The sequence below is a fragment of the Tachypleus tridentatus genome, chromosome 13 (assembly GCF_004210375.1).
Source record: "Tachypleus tridentatus isolate NWPU-2018 chromosome 13, ASM421037v1, whole genome shotgun sequence".
NCBI classification, from domain to species: Eukaryota; Metazoa; Arthropoda; class Merostomata; order Xiphosura; family Limulidae; genus Tachypleus; species Tachypleus tridentatus.
Genome location: NC_134837.1, coordinates 41,042,226 through 41,069,977, shown reverse-complemented (window position 1 = coordinate 41,069,977; position 27,752 = coordinate 41,042,226). Strand labels below are relative to the sequence as shown.

General features: G+C 31.6%; 1 protein-coding gene across 4 annotated transcripts in view; it reads left to right on the top strand.

Moving 5' to 3' along the window:
• The window catches only part of LOC143240336 (casein kinase I-like), a 50,078-nt gene that overhangs the window by 16,367 nt on the left and 5,959 nt on the right, over window positions 1–27,752 (top strand). For 2 of the 4 annotated variants that reach the window (XM_076482597.1, XM_076482598.1), the window contains 8 exons: window positions 3,799–3,839; window positions 7,654–7,723; window positions 8,755–8,903; window positions 10,665–10,899; window positions 11,954–12,124; window positions 13,582–13,730; window positions 25,873–25,956; window positions 26,693–26,904. In XM_076482597.1, the coding sequence (XP_076338712.1) occupies window positions 3,799–3,839; window positions 7,654–7,723; window positions 8,755–8,903; window positions 10,665–10,899; window positions 11,954–12,124; window positions 13,582–13,730; window positions 25,873–25,956; window positions 26,693–26,904 (1,111 nt within the window). The other 2 variants (XM_076482596.1, XM_076482599.1) reach the window with 2 other exon arrangements.

Genomic DNA, 27,752 nt, shown 5'->3' with positions numbered 1-27,752 from the left:
TGGGTGTTCTATTAAGTTTAGTTTTTTGCTGCTTATGGAGATAAGGAATAATTACATTTTGATTACAAATTTTGAAGGGATGCAACAACATTTATCAGTTGTGAATTATTTGGAGACACTGATCAGATGTGAAAAATTTCCAAAGATAATATTTTAAATATTCAAGGTAAACATATTCCTTATACAAAGAAATGGGTAGATGCATGTAAAAAACCTGGTTTGTTCACAAAGAGTATAAGAGATAAGATTAAAGAAAAGCATCATAAATTTAATAAATTTAAATTGACTTGTATGACTTGATTATAGAAGATAAAAGTTGATGAAACAGGAAATTAGGTCAGTAAAACGAGATGTATGAGAAAAGGTTGTCTGAAAATTTAAAAATTAACAGTAAGAATTTCTTTAAATACATTATAGGTGAACAAAATTTTAGGGGGGAGTAAGGACCCTTGAGGGATGATGACCGTATTATTTCTGAACTGGTTAAGAAACAAATTGTAGTTTAAAGAGCAATAAGATTCCTGGTCATGGTAACATTTCCCCAAGGATTTTGAAGAAAGTCAAGCATTGGGTATGTAAGCCAGTTACCACAGTTCTTTTGTTAATTTTTTGAATTGTGGACAAGTACCAACAGATTGGAAATTAGCTAATAACACTCTTGTCTTCAAGGGAGTAATAGAAGTTGTCCCAGTAATTATAGGTCTATTAGTCTTACATAATTTGTGGGAAAAGTTTTGGAAAATCTGATAAAAATATTTTGCAAAGTGGTTTAACAAAGTTGAGAATTTTATTGGATAGTCAGCATGGTTTCACTAAGGGAAAGCATTTGACAACATGCCACATAAAAGGCTTGTAAAGAGACTTGTATCTGCAGGTGTGGAGGATAAGTTAACTAATTGGATAGAAGAGCAGCTTAATGAAAGAAAGCAGTGGGTTATTATTAATGGAGTTCAGTCAAATTGGATTAATGTTGTAAGTGGGGTACTTCAGAGCTCAGTCTAAGGACCTTTGTTCTTTTTTATTTACATTAATGACAAAGATGAAGGAATGGTCAATAAATTACTAAAATTTGCTGATGATATCAATATCTTGGTTGTTGCTTGCTCTGAAGAGGATGCTGCTGCTTCAAAAAAAAAAGTTATATCATTTAGTGAGTTGGGCAAAAAAGTGACAGGTTTCAATTATGATAAATGTAAGGTATTGTGTGTGGGTTATCATAATTGGAAATACATTGAATTGTTGGAAAGGGTTCAAAGGAGGATTACTAAAATGGTACCTGGAATGGAGGGATTATCATATGAGTAAAGATTAAGATCCTTAAAATTGTTATTTCTTTGAAAATGCAGAAATACAAGGGATCTGATTGAAGGTTTAAGATTGTAAAAGGAATTGATAATGTTGATGCATCAACATTTTTCATACTTAACAGTGAGAATTATAGATCTAGGGGATACAAATATACATTTAAGCAAATTAAGAGTCATGTTCAGCTAAGGCAGTTTTATTTTTTTAACAGGGTGGTTGTCTTTTGGAATGGGTAGTTATTGGATGTTATGGAGGCAGTAATATTAAGTGAGTTTGAGAAAAAGCTGTGTAAGTTTGAGTGATAAGGGCTGACTTTAAGATGTTTTTGAAATTTATTAACAGTTTTAATTTAGTTTAGAATATGTAACAACAGATGAATCAATATATCCCATGCTGTTTCAGTATGTTATTTATCAACTGTTTATCATCTTAATTAGGAATACTAACTGATATAAGGATCCATATTGCAGATGTTAATGTAGATGGCAGAAATAATTTGTAATTTTATTCAATCTCTTATTGAGATATTCCATACTAATATTTTCACTGACTGTTGGTGCAGACTGGCCTACACAGGTCTCTACTTAGAATTTTGCTGTATTCTTTTGCCAGTGTTTTTGAATCATGAAGATAATAAGTAACTCATTAATTAATGAAGATGTGATTCATTTTTCTTGACTTCTTTGCCATTGGAGAATTGACTCATGATGATGAGAAACCCATTTGAAGTAAAGATATATCTTGGGACAGCTGGTATGGGTATTAACACTTTTAATACCAATCTCAGCCATCCTGAGATATATGTTGGACCATTAGTCTAGGCATATCTCTACTTGCAATTTTGCTGAAGTAATGAAGCATGGATATGTCATTATTCTTTATGCGTGGAAATGATACACCTTTAAAGAGTAAAGACTTGAAAAACAAATTATTTCAGCAGTGGTGGGGAAAAAAGATTCACAAAACAGTTCATATGGAAAATGGGTATGTAAAAACTGATGTTTTTGGACACTATTTTTACATTGTGTGTAGCTTCTGTCTGAACATGCTGGAAGCATAATTACCATGTTAAAGATAAGCAGCATGTGAAATTTTGTGTAGCACAGCTTAAAATAATAACTTAATTCTCTAAGTGCTGAGCCACTATAAGTGGGACAAGCAAGGCAAATGGAGTTGCATAGTTCAAGTTATTAACGTGTACATTTTAGTGAACATTGTTTGCAGTTTACCATTATTCCAGTCATAATTGGTTTCCACAAGCAAATTGCAGAGTAAACTTCACATGCCGAGGAAGCGTGAAATGTACATGATGTGAAAAAGGCTTTAAACATGGAATTACACAACACTTTACAGAAAACAAAACATTATTATAATTTTTAACTGCTGCTTATTCTTCAAATGTAATAGAAATAGATATTTTTGCTGCTACTGTGCATATTTTACATTTCTATAGGTTTCCTAGTCATATCTAAATATTTTTTGTATTTATTAATTAAAAATGTTAACTGTTAAAATATGACCTAGAAGTTTGAATAATAAGGATGCATTGGAATTTCAAAGCACCTAAACATATAGATTCTAGAGAGAACCCAACTTTTCCACCTGTACTTGATACTCGAAAGCAATCTACTACATTACCGTGCTATAATTCTCACTTAAAATTGCTAATTAAAGCATTGTCTACCAGTTGCCCTGCTGGTGGGTTCTAACCAACTTTTATTTATGGACTGTATGACACACTTGTGGCATGTGAGTTTGAAACTCGGAATGCTTCTCAGAACTTTTTGAATATTAAGTTTTATGCAGTAGCTATAAATCTTTATTTATAAGATGATGTGTAGTTAAAGATAATTGTGTAATTTGTTTCTAGTATTAATGCTAGAGTCAGCTTATGCATTATTATATTGTTATATAATACTGTGCTTACCTGCATCATTGTATAAAATATCTGCTGAAAATATTAATTCTCAAACATACATGAACATGTTGTGGTGGTGTAAAAAGTTATTTGTGGAACTGATGAAAAATTTTATATATAATGATTATTTAATGCCTTGCTTTAGAATTTGTACATACCAAAATTTTTACGAACAAGTTTTCTTCAGTATTTAATTATTTTATATGTTTTATGATAGTATTGTAAGTTACATTTTATATAATATCTGAGCCTTTCTTTTGTACCCTGTACTTCATTTTAATATTGCTAAAGAGTTTTATCTCTAGCATACTTAGAAGTAATCTACTTATTTTTATGCAATCACAACATTTTGAACCTTTTCTGGTCACAACTGTAACATAACATTTAACTCTTTTTGGAACAGGCTTAGTATAATATACATTTGCACACATTAAGTATTTACATTACAAATTTTGTTACAGTTTGTAAACCTTCACAAAATTTAGCAGACTATTAGTAAAGATTACAAGTATTTTGTACCCAAAAATCAGATTTTTTTATGAAATACTGTTTACTAAAGATTTGTTTATTTGCAGGTAAGAATCTATACAATAATGAACATGTAGCTATCAAATTGGTAAGTATCAGAATTTTACTTTGTCAATTAGCAATTACAAAATATTATTAAATGTTTCCATATTTTGTCAAGTGCATTTAAAAATGGTTTTTATTGTACAAAATTTTTTATTTTACTAACTAATGTTTGTAGAATCCTCATCATTGGCCATTTGCAAATATTGATAGATATAGAATTTCAGATATTGTTTTCCAATTTTAAAAAATTGAATCCTAAAAGCAATGATTGGAATAAATTATTGAGTTAAAAATATTTATATGATTTATTAAAATGTTCTAAATTGAATAGTATAAACTCTAGTTTTAGTAACAACTTGTTTATGGTGTAGTATAATTTTGTGTAATGTGGGTAAGAGTACGTATAAGAGTTGAAATTTCTTATGTTATGACAGATTTATCATTAAATTTAAATTTATAAATTTTAGGACAAAAGCTATCTATAAGAGAGAGAATGTCTTGAAATGTTTTACCATTAATAGTTCACAAAGTCTAAAATTATTTATAACATGATCATCGTTTTAAAGTTTCTTTTAAAATGTATAGATGAAGATCATAAAAGATATTTTAGTAGTTTTTTTTATCAAAAAATGAAATTGTTACCTTTAACAAATTTTTTGATTACTTATTGTTTTTAAAGAGATGTATATTGAACAAAGATATTATCGTCTTTGGCTTTTATAAAAGCATGACAAACATTTCATTTCAGATTTAGTCTTGTTTGTTCTGAGAAGTTTTGTACCTGTTTTGTCTTTAGTTTGGCGAATGTGGTTATAAATGTACTGGCAAAGATCCAGCATCAGATGGCTCTACCTAATGTCTCGTAGTTGTGTATATCATACAGCCCACCTCCAAATAACTTGATACATAACGTCAATGTAGTCAGACAATCTGATGCAAAATGTATACATTTGCATGTAGTGGCATGCCTCTAGACCTGGAAAACTAAATAAATCAGTTATATATGTAGTTGTATAATCAGATAACTTGATGCAAAATGTGTACATGTATGCACAAAACAGCATGTACTAACTTTGGAGAGCTCAGTGAGTGACTGATTTATTCCATTACATATAACTGTTATCTTCATGTTTTGGTTAATCTAAGCAGTTTCCTCGTAAAAGTTATGAATAGCAATGCGTTCATAAAATTTGTGCTTGTGAAATATATTTAAGTAATGTGCGTATGCATAGCTTTTGAAAGACTGAACAGGGTGGTATTTCTAATTTAATTAGTGCCCTGTATTACTAAAATCACAAGTTAGAAAGCATTTGTAAGTCTGCATTACTTGATATACATGTACACTGTACTTTTACATATGTCAAATATTAGACACAAGCAGTGTGCTGTAATAAAAAATAAAATATAGCAAAATATTGCTCAGCATATTATGGCCAAATCTGGCAACTTTCAGTGAGTTATACTATTTTTTCCAAAATAATTTAATTTTTGCATGTGAACTGCATTGTAATTTTGTGCATTATTAATTAAATCGAAAAGTGAACCAATTATGAGTAGAAAAGATTTGTCTGTAAGAATTACTCAGATATTGTCTGAATATCTACACAGAATTCTCTTTATATTTTATATAAATGACATCATTCTACTTCATGAAAATGATTTGCACGCACGTGCACGCATATGATTGTAACTGTCATGTTACATGTTGCTGCTAATTGTATAATGAAAATCAAAACTTTAAAATAATAATTATTTGTAGATATTATGTAAGTAAAAATTTGTTCATGAAAAAGAGGAAATACTTTTTCTATAAATTAACATTAACACCTTACATATATATAACAATAATTCATTTCAAAATAAAAGATGTCTTGAGTTTCATTATGAAAAGTTAGTTGAATTAACAGTTTTCTTCTCAATTATGAAAGATAACAAAAAACAAATGTCAGTACATGAGTTGAGTTTTTCTCACTATTATGTGTTATAAATGTGTTGCATGATAATTGAAAATCCAATGAATATAAGAATTTAGTAGCATGTATAGAAATATAGTGAGTAAGCTACTACAAAATAAAGTGAGATAAGAGCAAAACGTACTTGTTATAGTAGTACAATTTATTATTTATAAAATACAACAAAAATAGTGAATGATACTAAAGAATTGACAAATATTTAGTTCATATTGGTGATGCTGCTGATAAGCCTTTTCATTAGTAATAACTACAATAGGTCTAAAGTTTGCACATTGGTCATGCCAATTTGAAAGGTGAAGTTGTTTGTTTTATAAGTAATTGTATGTATTTTCTAAATATTTCCAGGAACCATGATCATGGTTTGTAAGAAGGATCATAGGTAATTGCCTGTAACCTTAATAGAATGTTAGGGCAAAAATAACTGTAAACAGTTAAACTTAAGTTCAAACAACACTTTACTATTGAATGCTAAGGCTGTATGCATATATATATGTATATATATGTATATAAAAGTGCAAAACATCTCTCATGCTAGACTTGCAAGGAAAAGAAAATTTGCTCAAATAAATGAGCTGTTTGTAATTATCCTTCCTATTATTATTCTTTTGTTAGCTTATAAAAAAATGATTTGATATATTGCACCAAACGTTTTTGTAGAATACTAAATCAGGTACTTCAAAGGTTGTAGAGTGTATTAAAAAGTCAGTTTGTTTCTTTCGTATTTTACATGGGGTAAAAAAATCATAATTTTAGTGTAAATATTATCATAACCCCCTTAAAGTTAGTTTTCTTACACATATCTGGCCTTTCTTTGAAAAGTGTAAGAACAAGATGAAACAGAAATTAATGGCCAATAATAGGTGAATATGTCTGACATATAGGTGCTTAATGCTTTGTACCCTATACAGTTGGTGTCTTTAGGGAACCAATCACTATTATATGTGAAGTGAAGTAAAAAAAAATGAATATACATAATATTAAATTTTATTACACACATTTGTAGAATAATCACTTTAAAAGACATGATTTATTTGAAGTGATGTTTTAGATGTATATAATTTATATGAAAAGGCTTTACTACTGGTAAAATTGTGTACTCCATCAATTTTTCTTTAACTCTAGGCATTATATATCCCCATTGCTATGCATTATGTGTAGAGAATTTAGTTTCACAGAAACTATAAATGCTCATTTTATTCACAAGCAAATCTCCATAACAGTCGAACCCCAGCTTAATGTTTTACATCTTGAACTGATGCAATAAAATATTCAACAGTTCCATAAATCATCATAAATTGTATGAACTAGATTATTATTGTTACAATATAGAAAGTTGGCTACCTCATCAAGTAATTCTTTGCCCATAGTTGAGCATAAAAAACAGCAAACAAGATTAAAAAAAAGGGAACTTTTAAAAACCTACAAATAGGGATCATAAAGATACTATTTATTCAAACTACAAACCCTTATTTTGGTTCCATGCTGTTACCTAGAATTATATACGTTGGAATCAAAATAGGGATTTGTAGTTCAATTTGTAAATAACGTCTATTGTTTCTCCAGCTTAATTTTGTTGCTTTTTTATGATCCCTTTTTATTTATTTTGTAGATGCTCTCTTGATTTTTCTCAGTAAAGAAGTAGCCAGAATCCTGTTTCAGTGTTGTTTAATAATCCCTAAGTACATTTATTGTGTACATGAAAAGTACAATATAAATTAAACATTGTAGTTTGATAATTTCAAAGTTAACATAAAATTAGCAGTGTTTTAGTAAAAGAGAATCAAGACATATTTCATGCAAGATAATCTATTGTGATTAAGGAAATAAATGTTTCTAATATTATATATTTTCTGAAGTTTTAAACATTTTCTATTCACATTCCAGGAACCCATGAAATCCAAAGCTCCCCAACTTCACTTAGAGTATAGGTTTTACAAGCTTCTTGGAAATCATGGTAAGTTGTTTAGTTATTTGAATATTAATATTTATAAATAAATAAGGTGGAAAATGTGCATCACTGGCTTATTGTAAGATCCATAAGTTCAAGCATGGTGTAATTAAAAAAAAAAGATATTTCTAACTTCTTTGATGTACTTGCAAATTCAAGGTTAAATGTTTGGTACTGTTTCAAATCTTTATTAGTGAAAGTTATAGGAGTCCATATTTAGTTTTAAATTAACCAAGAAGTGTTCATATGATCTAATGGAAAAGGTTGTTAATTTTAGATTTTTTAAGACAATTTTTTAGTGCCATGATAAATTGTTGAAACTGTTATTCAGTGCAATTTTGAGTATTAATTTTCCCTAAATTTATTTTAAAAAGAAGTTGATACACATATTACTAAAATGCTAAATGATTTATGGTAAATGGCAAAAATGTGTTTTACATAGCCAGTAATGTGTAATTGAAATATAATAAATAAAATATATTTAAATTCAGAGGTAAAAACACAACTAAAACATTTAAAGCTATGATATTATCCTTAAGATGGCTTCGTGCGACTGCTCAAGGTGTACGTATGTACTTATAAAGATATCTTTAAAAATGCACAAGCTGATCTATCTTTTGAGCATATACCAAAGACATTACAAGTATATTCAAGGCAAGTATTTATTTATTCATTTTAGTTTTCACATTTTTATTTATTTATTGTTTCTAACTGCAGCTGGTAATAGTGAAAACAAAGTTATTAAACAATAATCTGATGTTGAATGCTATATTTGTGTAACTGTTACAAAAACTTTTAAAGAAAAAATCAGTTAGTGAAAGTATAAAAGAAAAGATTAATCATTTTTATAAATTTAGTTGAATCATAAAAGTTGAACTAAAAGACTCAAAAAACAAATTGATGTTAATCAGAAAATGAAAATGAGAGAAACATTCAAAATTTTGAAAGAATGTAGTAAAATTATTTGTATATATCCATAAACATAACTATATATATATATAGCTACTTAAGTTATTTATTTTATCTATTTCTTATAGAAGGAATACCAAAAGTATACTATTTTGGGCCTTGTGGGAAGTACAATGCTCTTGTAATGGAACTTTTGGGACCCAGCCTTGAAGACCTTTTTGATCTCTGTGATCGTAAATTTAGTTTAAAAACTGTTTTAATGATTGCGGTACAATTGGTAAGTGTTGAAAAATATCTGTTGATGTTTCACACACTTAGAATTTTTTCAAGTGACCACAGATGGCATCAGACTAAGAGTACAACTGAAATTATTGCCATGTACATAGTACTTAGTGAGGGTGAGCAAGTTTTCTCATTTTTGTACTGGAAAAGTAACAAGTACACTATCAAATTAAGGAAGTAGAAACCTTTTTAACACTGAAACACTGTATGTACTAAGTAAATTACAAATTCAGAGTATATTATAAATAATATAAATAATAAAGTGAAATAGTATTTATGTGACTGTATTATAAACTGTTTCTCCCATCAAGTTATATTATGTGCTGAATGAGTATTGTTTTGTTGTTTAAGACATTGGTCAGAAAGTGTGTTTCTTAAGCAGTTTGCTTTTCAATAAAGAAATGCACGTGTCAGATACTTGTTTTGTGTTATAGTGATATGCTGTAAAGATCCCACCTCTCATTCACAACCTGTTTTTCTTGAATGCTTAACCTTTAGGATTTATGATTTTGCTTAAACATATAGTTGTGCTATTGTTATTAATCATCCATACCTCATTTCATGATTTGGTTTAAATCAAAACATTATTTTCCCAAAGCCTAAGATTTTAAGTTTCATGGTTTGACTTTTTGCATTTAAAGGTAAATAAAACTTCACATAGTAAAGTGATAACAACTTATGATCAAGTAAAGCAATGAGCCTTTTATTCATTATTGTTCTTCATACATTGGAGGGCAGGGCAATTGTGTTTGAACTTCAAGAAGTGGAGATTTTTGTTAGGAAAGAAAGACATCATTCATCAAAATGATCAGAAAATAAATATCTTAGTAACCTAATGAGAAATCTAAAACATAAGAATACTTGTCTATAAACACTTTCATTATGTTTGGAAAGAGAGGGCTGAGGTATTTAAATTATATTATTTTTCATATACTAATTAATTGTATTTTGAATAAAACAGGAAATATGAAAGCTTTACTTGTATTCATGTCACTAATTTTTATCAGTTTTGTAGTCAATGTAATTTTGTTTCTAAGGTAATTACTTTTTACTACTAATAACATAATACCTCATAGATTATAGGATTTGCGATGACGTTGTTTATTGATAAGTTTATTAAAGTACTACCAAAGAATGTTTTTTGTTTTCTTTTAATCTGTAATCATAGTTTCTTTGCTCATTATTTAAATTGTTTGTAAGATTAAATATATGTTCTGTAGAAAAGAGTATTAAAAAAAAAAGTACTTAACTGGGGGAATTTTTTCAAAAATTATTTACACTTAGCCTTAAAAGATTTGTTTACACATATATAATAATTCTGAAAACTTTTATTAAATCTCTTAAATCCTGAATATTATGAAATGAATTTATGAAATAGTGGTAAAGTAAATACTTGGATATAAACTGTTACATCATACAATCCTAATAGAACTTAAGATTAGTGCTCAAAGCATGAATTGATGTATTACAGTACGTTTTTATTCTGTCAGTTGAAAATGCACAAAAATATTTAGATAAATATTTACTTTTAAATTAACAACTTATTAAATATTAGGCTTTTACAATAAACTTTCCATTGGGCTTTAGGTCTGACATTGTTATAAAACCATGTAATGATTGATATATATATATATATATATATATTGGGTATTTTCTTGTTGTCAATAAATGGAATACAATACAATATTTCTTCTGTCTTGAATATTTTAATAAGTTTCTGAATGTTTTGTTCTTAATTCCTCTTTTAACATTTTAGCTTCATCGGATAGAATATGTTCATTCCAAACATCTAATATACCGTGATGTGAAACCAGAAAATTTCCTAATTGGAAGACAGTCAACCAAAAAGCAAAATGTTATTCATATAATAGACTTTGGTTTAGCCAAAGAGTACATAGATCCTGAGACTAACAAACACATCCCATACCGAGAACACAAGAGTCTTACAGGAACAGCAAGATATATGAGTATTAACACTCATCTAGGAAAAGGTAGAGTTTACAGTTTATTATATTTAAATTCTAGCTAACCTTTACTCTTATTTCATTAACATATTACATAAGAAAAATGATCTATATGTACGTTTTTGGAAATTATATGTAATACATCTATATACACAGGAAAAAACAACTAAATAAAATCTTAATTAAATTATTATTTACACACACTTACATGTCTTGCAGCTGCCCCCTTCAAAAGACAATTCTCATGGTTTCCCACGAGTGTAACCTACAGAAGTAAATCACTCTAATGAAACCTCCCCTCCCTAACTATTTGATCCCACATATATGTCATTTACCATCTTGCAAGTTTTGTTGATTAATAGTAGAGGTAGTGCTGTCTGTTTTTCTAGGATTGCAACAAATCTGTTTTTAGTGAATTGTATATATTTTTTGTCACACACTGACAAAAATCTGTACTAGGCTTACATTTCATATTTACTTTAATAATTTTACCATGTATAAACATGTGACACATGAGGTTATGGTTATTTCAAAGTTGTGTTTATTGGTTGATTTAATAAAGCTTCTTGCCATTTGAATAATTATCTCAAAAATAAAGGCTTAAAGCAATGTAATTTAAACTTGTTGTCACCAGTTTTAAAACTAAATGTGTATGATTAATTCATTTAAAAAAATGTACTAGTTTATCTTAAGAGGGGGTATGGGTAAGAGTAGAAGCTGTTTTGTTATTGGTGAGATTCATTTGTCCATTTTAAAATATATTTTCTTCATGAAATATTAGTACATTTTTGTTCTAAGTTTCATTATGGGTTAATAAGCTTGTCTAAAATTATAATTTTACTGTAATATGTCTATAAATTTATTATACTGTTTGAAAAGTATATCCATAGATCATGCATAGGAAGGAAAGGTTTGATGTCAGTATATATATTTTATATTACTCAGTTCAGTTGTATTATAATATAATACTTTTAGAAATAACCAAAATGAAAGAAAACTATGCAGTTTTAAGTCTCATGAAAGAAAGCTTATAAATATTTTTGTGATTTTAGAACTTGCTTTTAATCAACCCTGTTTTCAGAGCAGAGTAGGCGAGATGACTTGGAAGCATTAGGCCACATGTTTATGTATTTCCTTCGAGGCAGCTTACCTTGGCAAGGGTTGAAAGCAGATACACTCAAGGAACGGTACCAAAAAATAGGAGATACGAAAAGAGCCACATCTGTTGAAATACTTTGTGAGGGATATCCAGGTCTGTGTTACTTGTTACAATTTAAAATTTCTTAAGTTAGGTAATTATTATTTGTGTTCATTATAAACCAGTCATAGGCAGCATGTTTCTTCTTGTCTTTAGGTTTATTAAAAAACAACTTCCACAAAAGCTATGTATATATTTAGTTAACTCTTTCAGTGGTACAAGTTTTATTAATAACTTAATCTGATCTTTAAAATAAACAAATTAAAATATACTTTTCATTCGTGATCACATGATACTCAAATCAGTTAGGATATGAAGAAATTTGTTTATCAAAAGTCTTGTTTACACTTTTGTATATTTTTGTATGTAAGTATTCTATATATATAAAACACACACACACAGCACTTTTAGAATCATATTTTATCTCTTGTTGTGCAGTCCAACTGATGAATTCTGGTATTGAACATAAATTATTAGCCACTTATGTGAGACAAAAGATTTAACTCAGGTGCTTTTATTTTTTCTTTTACATGCACTAGTTTCGAGCCACAATGGACAAATTAAGTAGAATGTGTAAAGAAACATCTGCAGTTAACTTGTTTTTATAACAGTTTCAGGACTGTAAGGTTTCAATATTTTTTATGTCTTTTGGTATTTAAACTGTAATTTTCACCTTTAGCCAGTTTGCTGTTAATTTGTATCACTAGCTCTGACTAAATCCAAGATATATTTTCTGGTGATACAGTACAGCACTCGTAACATACATAACACATTTTTCAGGTTTTTTAACAAGGTTTGGGAGGTTTCTGTTATGTGTACTGTACAAAAAAATACTGTCAAGCTTACACAAAAGTTGCTGAAATGTCATTGATAAAAAAATGATGAACAAACAAAAGCCAGCGAAATCATGTCTGTTCATGTTTAATGTATCTTGGAATGTTCAGAATTTGATTGTGTCACCACTAAAGATTATTAGAAATATCTAGTTTCTTGATAATATTTACAAAATTATCATAAAATTTAGGTTTGTTTGTTTTGTTTTTCCATTTGCACTGTGTTATGAGGTTTATACATGTATTGGTTTATGGAGCTTGTACATAATAATATAGGTAATTTTTTTTATAAGTGAATAATCAGGTTGTATAAATCAAATACTGTTCTGTGGAATCTTGCTTACTAGTTAAATTTTAGTTCAAGCTCTGAAATGAAAGAAAAATTCCATACAGATGGTGACAAATATGCTACAATGCATTATTAAACTTGATGTGAGGCCTGTTTGAAATATGGTAACTACAAGTATGATAATTTGCTAAAATATTAAGACTTGTAATTGTTTAAGAAGAGAGGATGCATTTTTTATTTATAATCACTTTGGGGTTGCATTTATTTTTGGTAATCCACGTTTGTTTCCTATAATGTTTGCTGTTTTTATTTCATTATAAAATGATTTAAAAAAAAATTGTATACCACTGTCCTATTGAATAACTGTAGTTAATTTTTTTGTCTCCTAGAGGAATTGGCTACGTATCTTAGATATGTGAGGCGACTTGATTTCTTTGAAACTCCTGACTATGATTACCTTCGAAAACTGTTTCAAGATCTCTTCGAACGAAAAGGCTATATAGATGATGGAGAATTTGACTGGACAGGCAGACAGTTGGTATGTAAAAATGCTTTTACTGTAAAGATATGCAAAATATGTTATAACTCTGAAACCTGTAGTAAAGTGTGTGAAAAAGTTGTAGTGTTTTTGTACTAGAGGTAAAAATGGATATTATAATTGTGATATGGATAATAAGATATACAATTTTTCTTGTCTTATGTTGAAATATACTGACAGCATATTGTGCACAACAAACTTGATTTCATCATTAAAAAAAGAAATCGTGACACCTTTAATCATGTTGATTTATAATCTAAGACTTATTCCACAAGAATAGAAAGATATTTGTAACAATATGATTTTAAGTGGATAAAAACAACTAAAACCTCAACCATTTTAATTATCTCTGTAGAGTTTAGATGATATTACACATTGTTTTGTTAAATGCTGAACACTGTTCTTAATGATTGAGGTCACCAATAAAAAATAGTGACAAATTTAAAAAATAGACCCAAAACGTGAGTGCTTTTGATTGGTTGACTACTCCTTTTTTTTTAAGAGGATAAGGGATAATAATTAGTAATTATTCTCTTGAAGATTAGTCAACTATTCAAAAGTGCTTGAGTTTTGGGCCTTTTGTGTGTGATCCTCTGTGCTATCTATTTTATCAGACTGAGTGAACAGTATGAAAAAAAAATTTCTTAGGATATAATTACCGTCTTATTTAGTAATAGAATGTCTTGAGCTCCAATATTAATAATAATATTAATAATGTTGTTTTGTAATTTGATTCTAGCTCCTTATGTAGATCTTTTAGCTTTTTACTTTACTATGTTGTATTTTCTTGTGTTCATGGTCTACAGGGACTTGCAAAAGTATTCACCCTCTGTCAGTAATGTTAGAGTTTGATGAAATACATGTAATATAAACAATCTCTTTTATGAACTTGTTTTTATTCAAAACTCTAATCATTGAACTTGATACTGTTGTTTGTGATGGTGGTTAAATGTCAACAAAACTTGCAAAGAAAATGTATAAATTAAAACTTGCTAATTTATAGAAACACCTTTGGCAGCAATTACTGCTCTGATTTCTTTATGATAGGTCTATACCAGCTATTCAGAATGAGATGGTGTACTTTTTGCCCTTTTTCTTGGTACAGTTGTTCCATTTCTGACAAGTTCGTTGAGAATTGTTGAGGAACTGCATTCTTTGTCTTGCAATAAATTTTCCATTGGATTCAAAGTCAAGATGTTGACTGGACTACTCCAGGACATTAACTTTGTCCTTTAAAAATCATTCCATTGTGGCTTTGGCTTTGTACTTTGGTTCATTGTCATGTTGAATTGTGGAATTTTGACCCAATTTTAGATTCTTGACTCACAATTTTTCTCCTAGGATTTGTCTGTATTTTGCACCATCCATCTTCTTTTTACCCTGACAAGCTTTCCAGTCCCTGCTGATGAGAAGCATTCTTATAACATGACCCTTTGGTGTGGATTCCTGTACGTGATGAGGGGGACCTCCCAGGGAAGGTTCTATTCTTTCAGTTTACCTCCTCTGGGATCTAAACATCCACCCATGTGCTTGCCATGTGTGGCGACACATGAAGGTGAGGAGAAGAATCTAGTGGTTGAGGGGTCCAATTCTAACACACCACTTTGGCCTTGAATTCCTATAGATGGGCAGCCTTGGAGTGGCGCCCCTGAGTCGGCTGGTCCACTTGGGTTAGGGTCATTCCAAGTACCAGTGTTGGATGTTCTCAACAGGTGTTGTGGACATTGTATCTGATGCTGGTGTTTGAGTATAGTGCTCACGAAACCCTGGTATTGCTGCAGTGTCCATGTTTGATATTGTAGTGTGTCCCCTTGTAGGGCTCCATGGTGGGTTGGGTTTGTGGGCACCAAAATATTCCTTTTTTTATTATGGATCCTCCAAATAAAAACTTAAATAAAATAGTGAAACAAAACAATTCATAGGTTAATGACCACATCTTGAAGATTTTGAGCAGCAATCTTCAACATCTGTAACACCTGTTGTACCTCATTTTCTCATCCTACATTCTCTTTTGAGCAAACCTTTAAGGTAAATGTCTCACTTTTTCATTTAGAAGGGACTAGAGGAACTTGCTGCATCTAGAGTCAGTAAAGAAGCTTCGATCTAGTGACATATTGATGGAAACATCCACATCTCAACACAGCGAACTCCTCTTGCATTCAAAGGTGATTGGGGATATACCTGTTAAGGTAACACCTCGTGCTACTTTGAATTCATCACGAGGAGTTATTGTTGAGATGGATTTGAAGAACATTCCTGAGTCAGAGATTCTTGCTGGTTTCTCTAGTCAACGAGTTTCTGCAGTGAGGCGTATCCACTCACAAAGATGAAATTACATTGCTGATCAATATCCTCATACTAACATTTACATCACAACTTCCACCATCAAGGCAGGTTACCTTAATTGCAGGTTATGGCCATACATTTCAAACTCTCTCCGATGTTTCCAGTGTCAGCGGTTCGGTCACTCAGAGACATTATGTTGTGGATCTTTGACATGTGCTCATTGTGGTGGCAAGGACCATGATGCCTATGAATGTGAAATGGACCCTCATTGCATCAGTTGCAATAGCTCTCACCTGTCATACATTTGTTCTTGCCCTAAATGGTTTCAAGAAAAAGAGGTGCAGTGTTTGAAAACGATTCATAACATTACTTATCCTGAGGCTTGAAAGTTGCTGTCCACCACTTCATCTCGGACATATGCTGCTGCACTTCATTCCACTACTACAGTGGGAGTGCAGACAGATCTCTCTGTACCTCCAAAAGAATTGTTCTCAAAACAAATGAAAAGTCTTTTGATCTCCATGGTTAAAAAAGTTGATAAATCAATTTCAACACCTATTTCTGTCCCTTGCATACATTCCAACAAATCCCAAGATCCACTTCATTTGGTTCTAGGTACAATCATTTCCTCTGATACATCTTCTCCCACCCTAAGATGCAAAACAATTATTTGTTCATGTCCTCATTCACTGGAATCTTCTTCCAACGACAAAGACATACCCAATCAACCAAAGGCAGGATCCATGAGGTCGATAGACCTCCCTGGTATAAAGACAGTAAAGACACCCAATTTGCCTGTACATAAATAAAAGTGGCCATCTTGATAGAATGGAACTGTCAAGATTTACATTCTAATCTGGATGACATCAAAACACTGATTGCTTTCTACCATCCTGTATGTCTTTCCTTTCAGGAAACATTTCTTAAACCTGCCGATGCAGTCACCTTTCGAGGGTTTTCTTTGTACAGAAATAACAGGCTGTGTGATGGAGAGTGCATGGAGGGGTGGCACTGTTGTTTGATCATCATGTGCCCACCCTGTCTTTATCATTTGACACACCCTTGGAGGTCATCTGTGTTTCCTTTGGTCATACCATCACTGTTTGTTCTCTTTACCTGTTGCCTGGAGAGACCTATGATCAGTCATACCTTGATGCTCTCATTGAACAGTTGCTGTCTCCTCTTTTAATCCTGGGGAACTTTAATAGACATCATCCTCTCTGGGGAAGTGCTGTAAGTCATCAATAGATGACTGTGTGGCAGTAGTAACTGACTGTATTATACAAGCAGCTGCTCAATTTATTCCTAAACCCTCAACACGTTTTCCATGATATCCTCATTCGTGGTGGAATCCTGCCTGCCACATGGCACAGAAGGCTCAAAAATGGGCCTGGTATACTTTACATAGATATCCCACACTCTCGAACCACATCAGTTTCCAGCAGTCCCATGCACATGCTCGGTAGGTAAGACTTCAAAACCAGAAGGAATCTTGGATTAAGTTCACAACCAGCATATCCTCTACCACCAGTTCCAAAGTTATATGGGATAAGATTTGAAAGGTCAGTGGGCAATATTATTCCCCCTCTCAATCTTGCTCTTTGATGGCCAGGAAGTAGCTGATACCCGGAGTATCGCCAATACTCTAGGTGAAAGCTTTTGTCTGGTATCTAGCACTTCTGCTTCTTCCTCCACCTTTTAGCCATCAAGACTTGGCCAGAGCAATCACCTCTTTCCTTTCAAACTGATTGTCTCTATGGCTATAATTGTCTCTTTACACTGGTGGAACTCAAACTGGCCCTTCATCGATCTGGCAGTACATCAGTTGGACCTGGTGATGTATACTATAAAATGCTGTGCCATCTGTCTCCTGCTTCTCTTGCTATCCTTCTAGTTGTTTTTAATTGGATCTGGCAGGAGAATGTTTTTCCTGATGCCCAGCACCAGGCTATTGTCCTACCTTTCTCTAAGCCTGGGAAGGATCCCAAGATTCCTTCAAACTACCATGCAATTGCTTTCATGAGCTGTCTATGTAAGACCTTAGAGAGGATGGTTAATGCTTGTCTTGTTTAGTTCCTGGAATCAAACAACCTCCTCTAGCCCACCCAGTGTGGGTTACGATGTCAGCTCTCCACCGTGGACCACCTGATTCAACTTGAAACGTCAATAGAGAAGCTTTTCTCAAACAACAATATCTTTTATCAATATTCTTTGACATTGAGAAGGCTAATGATACAACATGGAGGTGTGGAATTGTGCGAGACCTCCACATCAATGGGTTACATGGCCATTTGCCCATTTTTATTAAAAATTTTTAATGGACAGGAGATTCCGAGTTTTTGTGGGTTCAGCACTTGCCCATTTTTTTTACAGGAACATGGAGTCCCTCAGGGCTGTGTTTTGAGTGTCACACTTTTCAGTATAAAGATTAATGCCATCACTGAACCAACTCCCTTTCACTGTTGCAAATGGCCTCTGTGTCGAGGACTTTCACATCTCATGTCAGTTGTCGAACATGAAGTATATTGAGTGGCAGCTACAGACTGCCCTCAGTTGTTTACTGAAGTGGACCACAGCAAACAGCTTTAACTTCTCTCTCTCTAAAACTGTTTGCATGCACTTTTGCTGCCACCAGGGTATTCACCTTGATCATGAACTCCATATCAGTGAAGTTGTGCTGCCTGTGGTCCCTGAGACAAAGTTCTTGGGGATTATGTTTGACTGTAAGCTGTCCTTTATACCACGCATCAAGCAGCTATGGGTCAAATGTACAAGAACAAGAGCACTGAAGTTCCTACATGTCCTCTTTTTCACCACTTCGGGAGCAGGTCAATGTTCTATGCTAAAGACATATCGTGCATTTATTCAATTGAAACTTGACAATGGATTACTGGTCCATAGCTCTGCCAGAACCTTGAGCATAAAGATGCTAAACCCCATTTGTAATCAAGGACTTGGCTCTGTACTGGGGCTTTCTGCACTTCTCCAGTTCAGAGCTTATACATGGTCTCACAAACCTTTGCACCTCTGCCATTTGCAACTGCCAATACTATATGCTTGGAAACTTCGTTCCTTACCAAAGCATCCCACCTGGGTTGTGTTTTCCTTCCTTGGTTGTCCATACTTTTTCAGAACAGATGATCTGCCATTGCTCCTTTTGGCTGTCATATCCAGGCACAGTTGGATGAATTGGGTCTGTCCTTGGATGATATTGCTGTATCCACTGGTCAGCCCATCCCACCATGGCTTATTACAGTCCCCAGTTGTGACCTACCTTTAAATCATCTGAGAAAAGCAAACACTCCCGATTGGAAATATTGTCTGTTATTTGATGAAGATCTTTTGAACCATCTTTCCATTCCTATTTATACAAATGGTTCAAAATCTGGTGACTGTGTGGGCTCTGCCATGGTTTGTTGTGGTTCGGTGGTTGCACGCAGAATCCCTTCTACAGCTTCTGTGTTCACTGCTGAACTGTATGCCATTTCTCTTGCCCTGGATCACATAGAAACTAAGCAGTACTCAAACTGTGCTATTTATACTGACTCACTTAATTTTCTACTGGCCCTGGAATCGCTTCATGTTAGCTCACACCCTGTTCTTGCTAATAGTCAAAACTTACTGGCTTATTTCTCTTTAACATCTACTTCTATCCAGTGATTTTGGGTACTGGGCCACATTGGTATTTGCAGGAATGAACTTGTTGACACCACAGCTAAATCTATCTGCTCTGGCACTATCACTGCTGTGCCTGTTCTATACATGGACTATGGTCCTGTATTCAAGGCTCGGCTGCGTGCCAGCTGGCAGTTGACTTGGAGTGAGCATCATGAAAACAAGCTTCATTGGACTTCGGCCATCTTGCTTCTGTAAAGATTGGAAAGAGGAAGTTGTTTTAACTAGACTATGCATTGGTCACAGTTTTTTAACTTATAGTTTTCTTTTATCTGGAACTGATGCACCAATGTATAACACTCAGGTCACAATGAGCTACATTTTACTTTCTTGCCATCGTTATGACTCTCAACAATGGCACCATTTTAAACATGTTTTGTCTCAAGGTTTGTCCATAATGTTAGACAGTGTTATTTGTGATGGTGACACTGTCCACCTTGGAAATGTTTTTAGTTTTTTAAAGGCCATTACTCTTTTTAATGCCATTTAAGTTTTAATTTATACATTAGATTTTTTTTAATGTGATTCCCTTTTAAGAATCAAAGTCCATCTTGTTCGATTTGAAATTAGAAAATGGTCATAATATCAAAATACTCAAAACTAGGACTAGAAAGGCCAACTTTGGGTGATTAATGCTGCTGTTTGAACTACCTGTTTGACTAGCCATTAGTCATTCTGGTGAGTTATTAAAATTTTGCTTCAAGTCTTTTAAAACTTTTATTACTTTACTTTCTTAAAATGGCCATAACATCCAATAACTCAGAACCAGGATTGGAAAAGCCAACTTCAGGTGACTGATGGTAGTTTTTGTACTTACCTATTAGTTTTCCTGGTGAGTTATGACAATTATAATTATGCTACAGAAAGTCCTTTACAACTTGTATTACTGTAGTTTTTCTCTTAACTTTGTAGACTGGATGGAAACATTGGTTTCATGCTATTTGTGTTTCTTTGTTGTTTTTTTTAAAGTTTGTTTTCTTTTACCTTAATTTCCTTTTACAAATTTTAATATAAACTTTTTACCAGATGTTTGATGCAGATAGCCAAGCTACTTTGTGCCATAAAACACAAACCAACCCACTTGTAATATGATGCTGTCACCATTACGTTTGACAGTTGGTATTGTGTTGATTGGGTGATATACTGTGTTTGGATTGTGTCAGATATAATACTTTGTATTTAGACCAAAAAAACTCAGTTTTTGTCTTGTCTGGCCATAAAACCTTTTGCCTTTTATCTGAAAGCTCTCCAGAGGCACAGTAGTATGTCTGTTGGCTCACACCATTGAAAACTTGGTTTAGATACCCATAATGGGTAGAGCACAGATAGCCCATTGTGTAGCTTTGTGTTTAATTCTGAACAAACAAATATATCTGCAGTATCATTTATGTCTTGACACAAACTACATACAAGTTTTAGGATTATTCTGTTTTTAGTAATGGCTTCTTTTTTGCTACTTGCCCATACTAACTAGCTTTATTTAGGGACTGGAATATTGTAAATGTATGAAAACTGACTTCCACCTCAGACATGAAACATTTGCAGACCTTTCAAATTCACTGTTGGCTTCATAATGGCATCCCTAACCAGTTTTCTCTGTGCCTGGCTGATGACATTTAAAGGGTGGCCTGAGCTGGGTAGTGACTTCTTAATGAACATTGTACAATGACATTGAAGTTTTCTTGCAACCTTCTCCTGATCTGTGTCCCCCTACTACTTTATCCCTCACTTGTGTGGAAAGTTCCTTGATCTCCATGGTTAGTTTGTCATATTACTATGTGAGTTGTGGCTTGGCCAGATGCAATTAGTCTAAAGTCAAGTTAACCACTTAGATGTGTAATCAAAGACCATTACAGTGATTTTGCAACCTTTTTAACCTGAACTGATATAAGGTTTCTGTAAAAAATGGGTTAGATATTTATTCAACTGAAAATATATGTTACTTGTATAATATCAACAATTTTTTGTATCTTTCTCAGTTGCGACTAGATCATGTAGATTCTAAGTATAAAATCCCATTTGGAAGTTTTATGATTGCAAGTTCAGGAGACAACAAAATGTGGAAACATTGCAGGAAGGACGAATACTTTTGCAAGGCACTGTATACCCAAATTCCTTAAGAATTCAAATTTTATATCAGTTTGTAAGCTTAATTTGGCAATACCATTTTTTGTAACACAAAAAATTAATATTATGTTTGTTTTTTAAATTTTTCTTTCAGTTATTTTTCTTTTCGACAGGTGTTTTGTAATCCATAAGACTTTATCAGTTGCAATTTAGTATATTGTTAATAATTTTTTCATCATCTGTAAATGCTTCTGTCAAAATTTATGATCACCTTAAATGTATTGTAGAATATGATGAAAAATGGTGAATTTTATTATTTTGGTCAGAGTATGACCAGAATAGAGATCCTAGTAGTTGAGATGTGATGCTATCAAGCACACTTTCACTGAGTGAGTGCATTATAAGAATAACAAGCAATTCTAGTGTTTGCTTAAAATTAGCTGGCTCAAGTGGCTTTTGTTGCAAACTGGTTGATTTCCGTCTATCATGGTTCAAAATGAGTATGGTTTCTTGTATTTTATTATATTACAGTAGGGTCTCTGATTTGTCTGTTTAGCTCATTTTGTGCATGAGGAGTCATTCAGGGAACAAATTAAACAGTTTATCATGTTGTCTGAGAAAAGTTGTACTGGAATTCTTAGTTTTCACAGGAAGCGAGTATGTAACTTGAACATTTATTCAAACTAGCATATTGTTTCTTTAGTTTACAAAATCTATCTTTAGTGAATCCTGTCTGTTCTTAGTGGTTTATTAAAGTAATGTTTAAGGTGATTTATTTCAGTTTATTAACATTCTAGATTTAAGATTAAGGCTTGGTAGAGAGATATTTCAGAAAACAGAAATGGTATATTCAGTGCATGTCAGTTCTTCAAAATATTTCAGTGGGTTTATGTTTTTGGTTCTTCTTGTTTGGATATAATGCAGAAAATAACAAAAAATGAGAATGTTAAGTTTACAACTAATATCTACATGTTTTATCAAATTTATCACAAAACAATAAAAACATTAATATTTGAATTTTGTTAGTCATGTGTGCTCAAATTATCATAGAAAATGTGAAGAAAGTTGTTTTAACTTAAAAGTTAATGATTGTTCTTTTCAGCATGCCACATTTAATAAGGTTAGAACTGCAGCCATACTTTCTAGTTTTAGATATGTTAAACTGTTGCTTTACTTTAAAATGGGAATAATAATCACGTGGGAGTTTATGAAAACCTAAAATGTAATTTTACTGGTGAACTAATGCATTTGATGTCTGTCTTTTACACACACGCACGCGCGCACACACACACACACACACACACACACACACACACACACACACACTAGACTGAGTGCATCAGAATGGCATTTGTATAGTTTCTGAAAAAACGCACATTAATTTTCATTGTGTTTTACAGTTTGAAACTTCTAGTTAAAGCTGGTTCTTCCCAATAACGTATTGACTACTATAAGAGTAACAAACCAATCTGTACCTGATACTGATGTGTGGCAACATTAATAAAGTTAATGGAAGTTATACTTCACCAACTTAATCTAGTTCACACTATAATTGCTATTCTCATGGAGGTTGCTTCTCAACCATCACTATTTCTGTTGCATTCAAGGTGATATGAAGAGCACTGGTATTGGGAAAAAGGCCACGCAAATATTATTAGATATAGCAGATATGTTGTGTTTAATAGATGTTCATACATTTTTCTTTACTTAGAAGTTTTTATTAATAATTATATTCACACTATAAAATGTCATAGGAATTAACCATAAAAATATACACATACATTACGCTTTTTATTTCTCAGAATGTATACACGTGTATGTACTGTTATAACACACCTTATATTTCCTTTTTTTGATATTTAAATCATAAATAAATACAACCATAAGTTGTACTGTTAGTAAGCGACTTGTATCACTAAGATTTTATATTATTAAACGTTATTGTATTGAAATGATTAACCGAGTATATGATATTAAAACTTGCATGCATTTACTAGATTGCTTGGAAGAAGTGTTTTCAGTTTCATGCAAGTAATAGCAAGTGATGGGTTGATGTCTAGCATGAAATATTTGTGTATTTGCATCTTGTACAGTTGGTGCATGTTCACGTACGATGTTTTTCATTATTGTTTCTGTCTCTTATTCATAAGCCTCCAAACTTTCTTCAGCTGCGTCAGTTGAGATATGCATTACCATCCGACATAGATCAGTCAAAATCCAGAAAGGTTTGTATAAATGTAAAATAAAAATTAATTGCATGTAGAACCCTTCAGAACAACCTGCATTAAAAAAAGAAATATACTTGCTTATATAGCTTTCATACCTCCTGTGTAGTGCTGGTATTGTTTCCAAGTAATTATTTCTTCATGTTAGATTTTTACACATTAGGTTAATAAATACAAAATAAATACCACCAGTGAATTTGAAACAGTGTTATATCTTTCTCAGAGAGTTCTCTTGTACCAAAAATCATTGATCTTCATTTGACCCTATAGTTGAAGTAGAATGACTGATGCTTCCATGGTTATAGCTTTAATTAACATTTGAAGTGGTAAATTATTTGTGGTTGAAGTGTAGCAATTGATATGTGTAGTAAATGACAAAATGATATATTGTAACATTAACTTCTCATAAAATATCATTTCTGATTGTGTTATGGTTATCCCAGTATACCCATAAACATACTTTTTTACATTTTTTCCAAGGTACTTTAGGCCAAACAGACTTGTTATTCGTCATTATATTTTTGGCTTAAACAGATCTTCTAATAATAATCTTCTAAATGCAATTTTAATTACGTTGTTTTAAATGTACAGATATACCAATTAACTGAATTTTAAGGTGGTACAGCTAATATCTAGTAATTTCTGAAGTGAATGTATGGTTTATCTTTTTAATATTTAGAAAGTAAATGATATATTTTAGAAGAAAATTGTGTAATATTTTTATTTTTTATAATATTCTGAACAAAAATAACTTTTTTGTGAAGCAGATAAACATTTTATTTTGACAAATTAATATTTGAATGTGCTGATGTATACTTTACAGTTTATGCCCACTAAAAATTCAAGTTACAAAAAAGCAAAATGTCTCTTATGACACAGCAGGGTTATTTTCTAGTCTCTCCTGAAATAAATAGAATCAAAGCTAGTTGTAAATGAATTCATTTAGTATTACTAGCTATAGTATCAAACAATGGGTTACTATGAGTGTTTCCATTTTTTCAGTTGTTATAAGCTGCAATACCCCAAGGCTTTTATTTATCTATTTACATGTAATGTGCCACTGTTTAACCATGATTTAAAATATTTTTTGAGTTTTTTTTCTGAATTAGAACAAGAATATTTTCTTAATTTGTTTCTAGTATTGCTTGAGGCAAGAGTGGTGTGCCAGTTTCACTCAACAATTATTTTTTTTCTATAATTTCATTAAATGTTGATTTTATGATTAAGTAATTATTCAGCCTAAACCTGTTAATTTATCCCTATATCAATTCATTATTGCAAGACTTGGTATGCTAATATGGCATTACAGACTTAAAGCATTAATTAAAGAGAGAATATAATCTTGATAAAACTACATTAGGGAGTGTTATGCATTAGTGTGAAATAGCCTTGTTTTTCTAGTAATATGGATTATTTTTATGTAAAGATAAAACACCCTTCAGCTAGTATTGGTTTCACTTATTATCAATGACAAATCTCTATTTTATGCTGTTAAGTAACCTGTATTTTCTTAAAGTTTTCAGTACAATCTTGATTGCTATTAAAATACTTATCCTTTCTGGAATCTTTAAAGAAAAATATCTTAATTTGTTTCTTAATATTAGAAAACATTTTTAGTACTTTCTAAAACTTTACTTTTCAGTATGCATTAATTCTGTTCTTAGCAAACTAAAAGAAATGTTTACAAATTTTTATTTGTATATATATATATCTGTGTTGAATGTATTGGAGTTAACTTTACAAAATCTTAATTTTTTTCAACTGTTTTGACGTTTGTGTGGTAGTTATTAACTTAGTTGCACAAGTTTTGAAGTTTACCATAGAGCTTTAAACTGAAAATTTGCACTGAATAGAATTTTTGTTGATCTTGCATGTTTTGTTTTCTTTAGTCAACTCCTGTGGGTTCACTCCAGACAGGACAAGAAGTAATAGTTTCACCTAACAGAGAGAGACATATCACATCAAATACAAGGGTAATTTAATTGTTTGTATATATATGAATATTTGAATTTTCTAATTATTACCGTTATTATATATATTTATTGCTGACTTTGGTAAAGATATTATGCTGTGGTCCTCTTATATTGAATTACGTGTATCCATTTCATGAGAGTGTTGGACATAAGATAATTTTATTGTGGTTTGCTGCTTTCTTTTTTCGTTTTTTTTTACCAGTGTAATTACTGTAAATCTTGTTTCAATAATCATTCTAAATAGAATCTGTAACATTAATTTGTTTATTTACATACAGTTATTCTGTAACTTACTTTAACAGAATTTGATTGCACACTAGTGAGGCTGTCAAAACATGTTAAATTATCTGTTATTTGTGCTTCTTAACAAGACTTAAAAATATCCAGATTTGCTTGTGACTGTTTTTCCATGAAACAGGTGGCACACTAGCCTGAGGTCTTTCAATTTTAAAAATGTAAAACGTGCAACACAATACAGAATTTAGTTTTCTAGTTTAACTCACTTCGTGGTACTTAATGTCGTCTTTGTAAGAAGTGACAGGCTCAAGTGCTTGGAATATTTTTTCTAGAAGTGAGTAAATTTTTTTTTATTTCAGCATTTTGGTTTATATTCTCATAATATTCCTGTTATAAGTGGAAGGTATTTATTTTGAAAACCTTAAAAAGTATTCTTCTGTACAACTAACAGCATTCAAAAAGTAAAACAGAGAAATTCATTGTTGAAAATATGATTTAGGGGAATCATCAGAGAACAACAGCTTGGAGTGAACAACCTAGACAATCGGTGCCAAATCTACTGAGTGGACATCTTACTCCAGCTGATCGTCATGGGTCGGTTCAGGTTGTGAGCTCAACAAATGGTGAACTAGCAAATGATGATCCTACTACAGGTCATTCAAATACCCTTATAACAGCTCCAGCAGAAGTGGAGATAGTTTCAGAAACTAAGTAAGTAAAACTTATTATTGTGTTTGTTTTTTTGTGCTCTCATTCAACCGTTAGCTGCTTGAGCAGAGTTTGAAGTATACATCAAAGAGTAACATTTTTTGGTGCACTGTAAAAGTGATCAGTATTATCCAATGGAAAACACAGAATATGAAGATATGAAATTATTCATTTTTTTATTTTTTCCAAAATTCTTCCAACAAATTACAATAAAAAATGAATTCAGTCTTTACACACATTTCTGCCAGTGATACATGTAAACAAGTTTGCTTTTTGTTATTTAATAGTGTACATTGAACAGTGTCTGATAAAATTATCGCATTGTTTTTCTAAGAGTGATAGAAGTATAGGCCTTAAACTTCCAATATATATTATCTTTAACATAACCTAACCTACAGTTTTGGTAATTACAACTAGACTACCACTTCTCTTTCTTTTGAAATTTTCTGTATTATTTAAGGAAAATATGATCTGTGGGTTTAAGTATATTAGCTAATGCCTAGTTTATGTAGTTCTGAAATTTGCTAAAGTATGAATTTTTTTATGCATAGCTTTAAAAAAGAAAAGTTGACATTAAGATTTTGGTATCTAATCTATGGCTTGCAGCAGTGGTAAATGTATATGTACTTGGCAGATTTGAAGAGGAGAGTTAGAACTTATCTGTTAGATTCATACTATGGAAACTTCAGAACTTAATCACTGAATATAATAATATGATATTAAACTGTGAACTTTCATCTCTAAAAATCACCTCAAAAATTTTTGTTAAACTTTTGAGAGACTATATGAAGGTTTTTGTGTGAATCTGTTACAAGACATAGACTAAAACACAGGAAATTCACAAATGTATC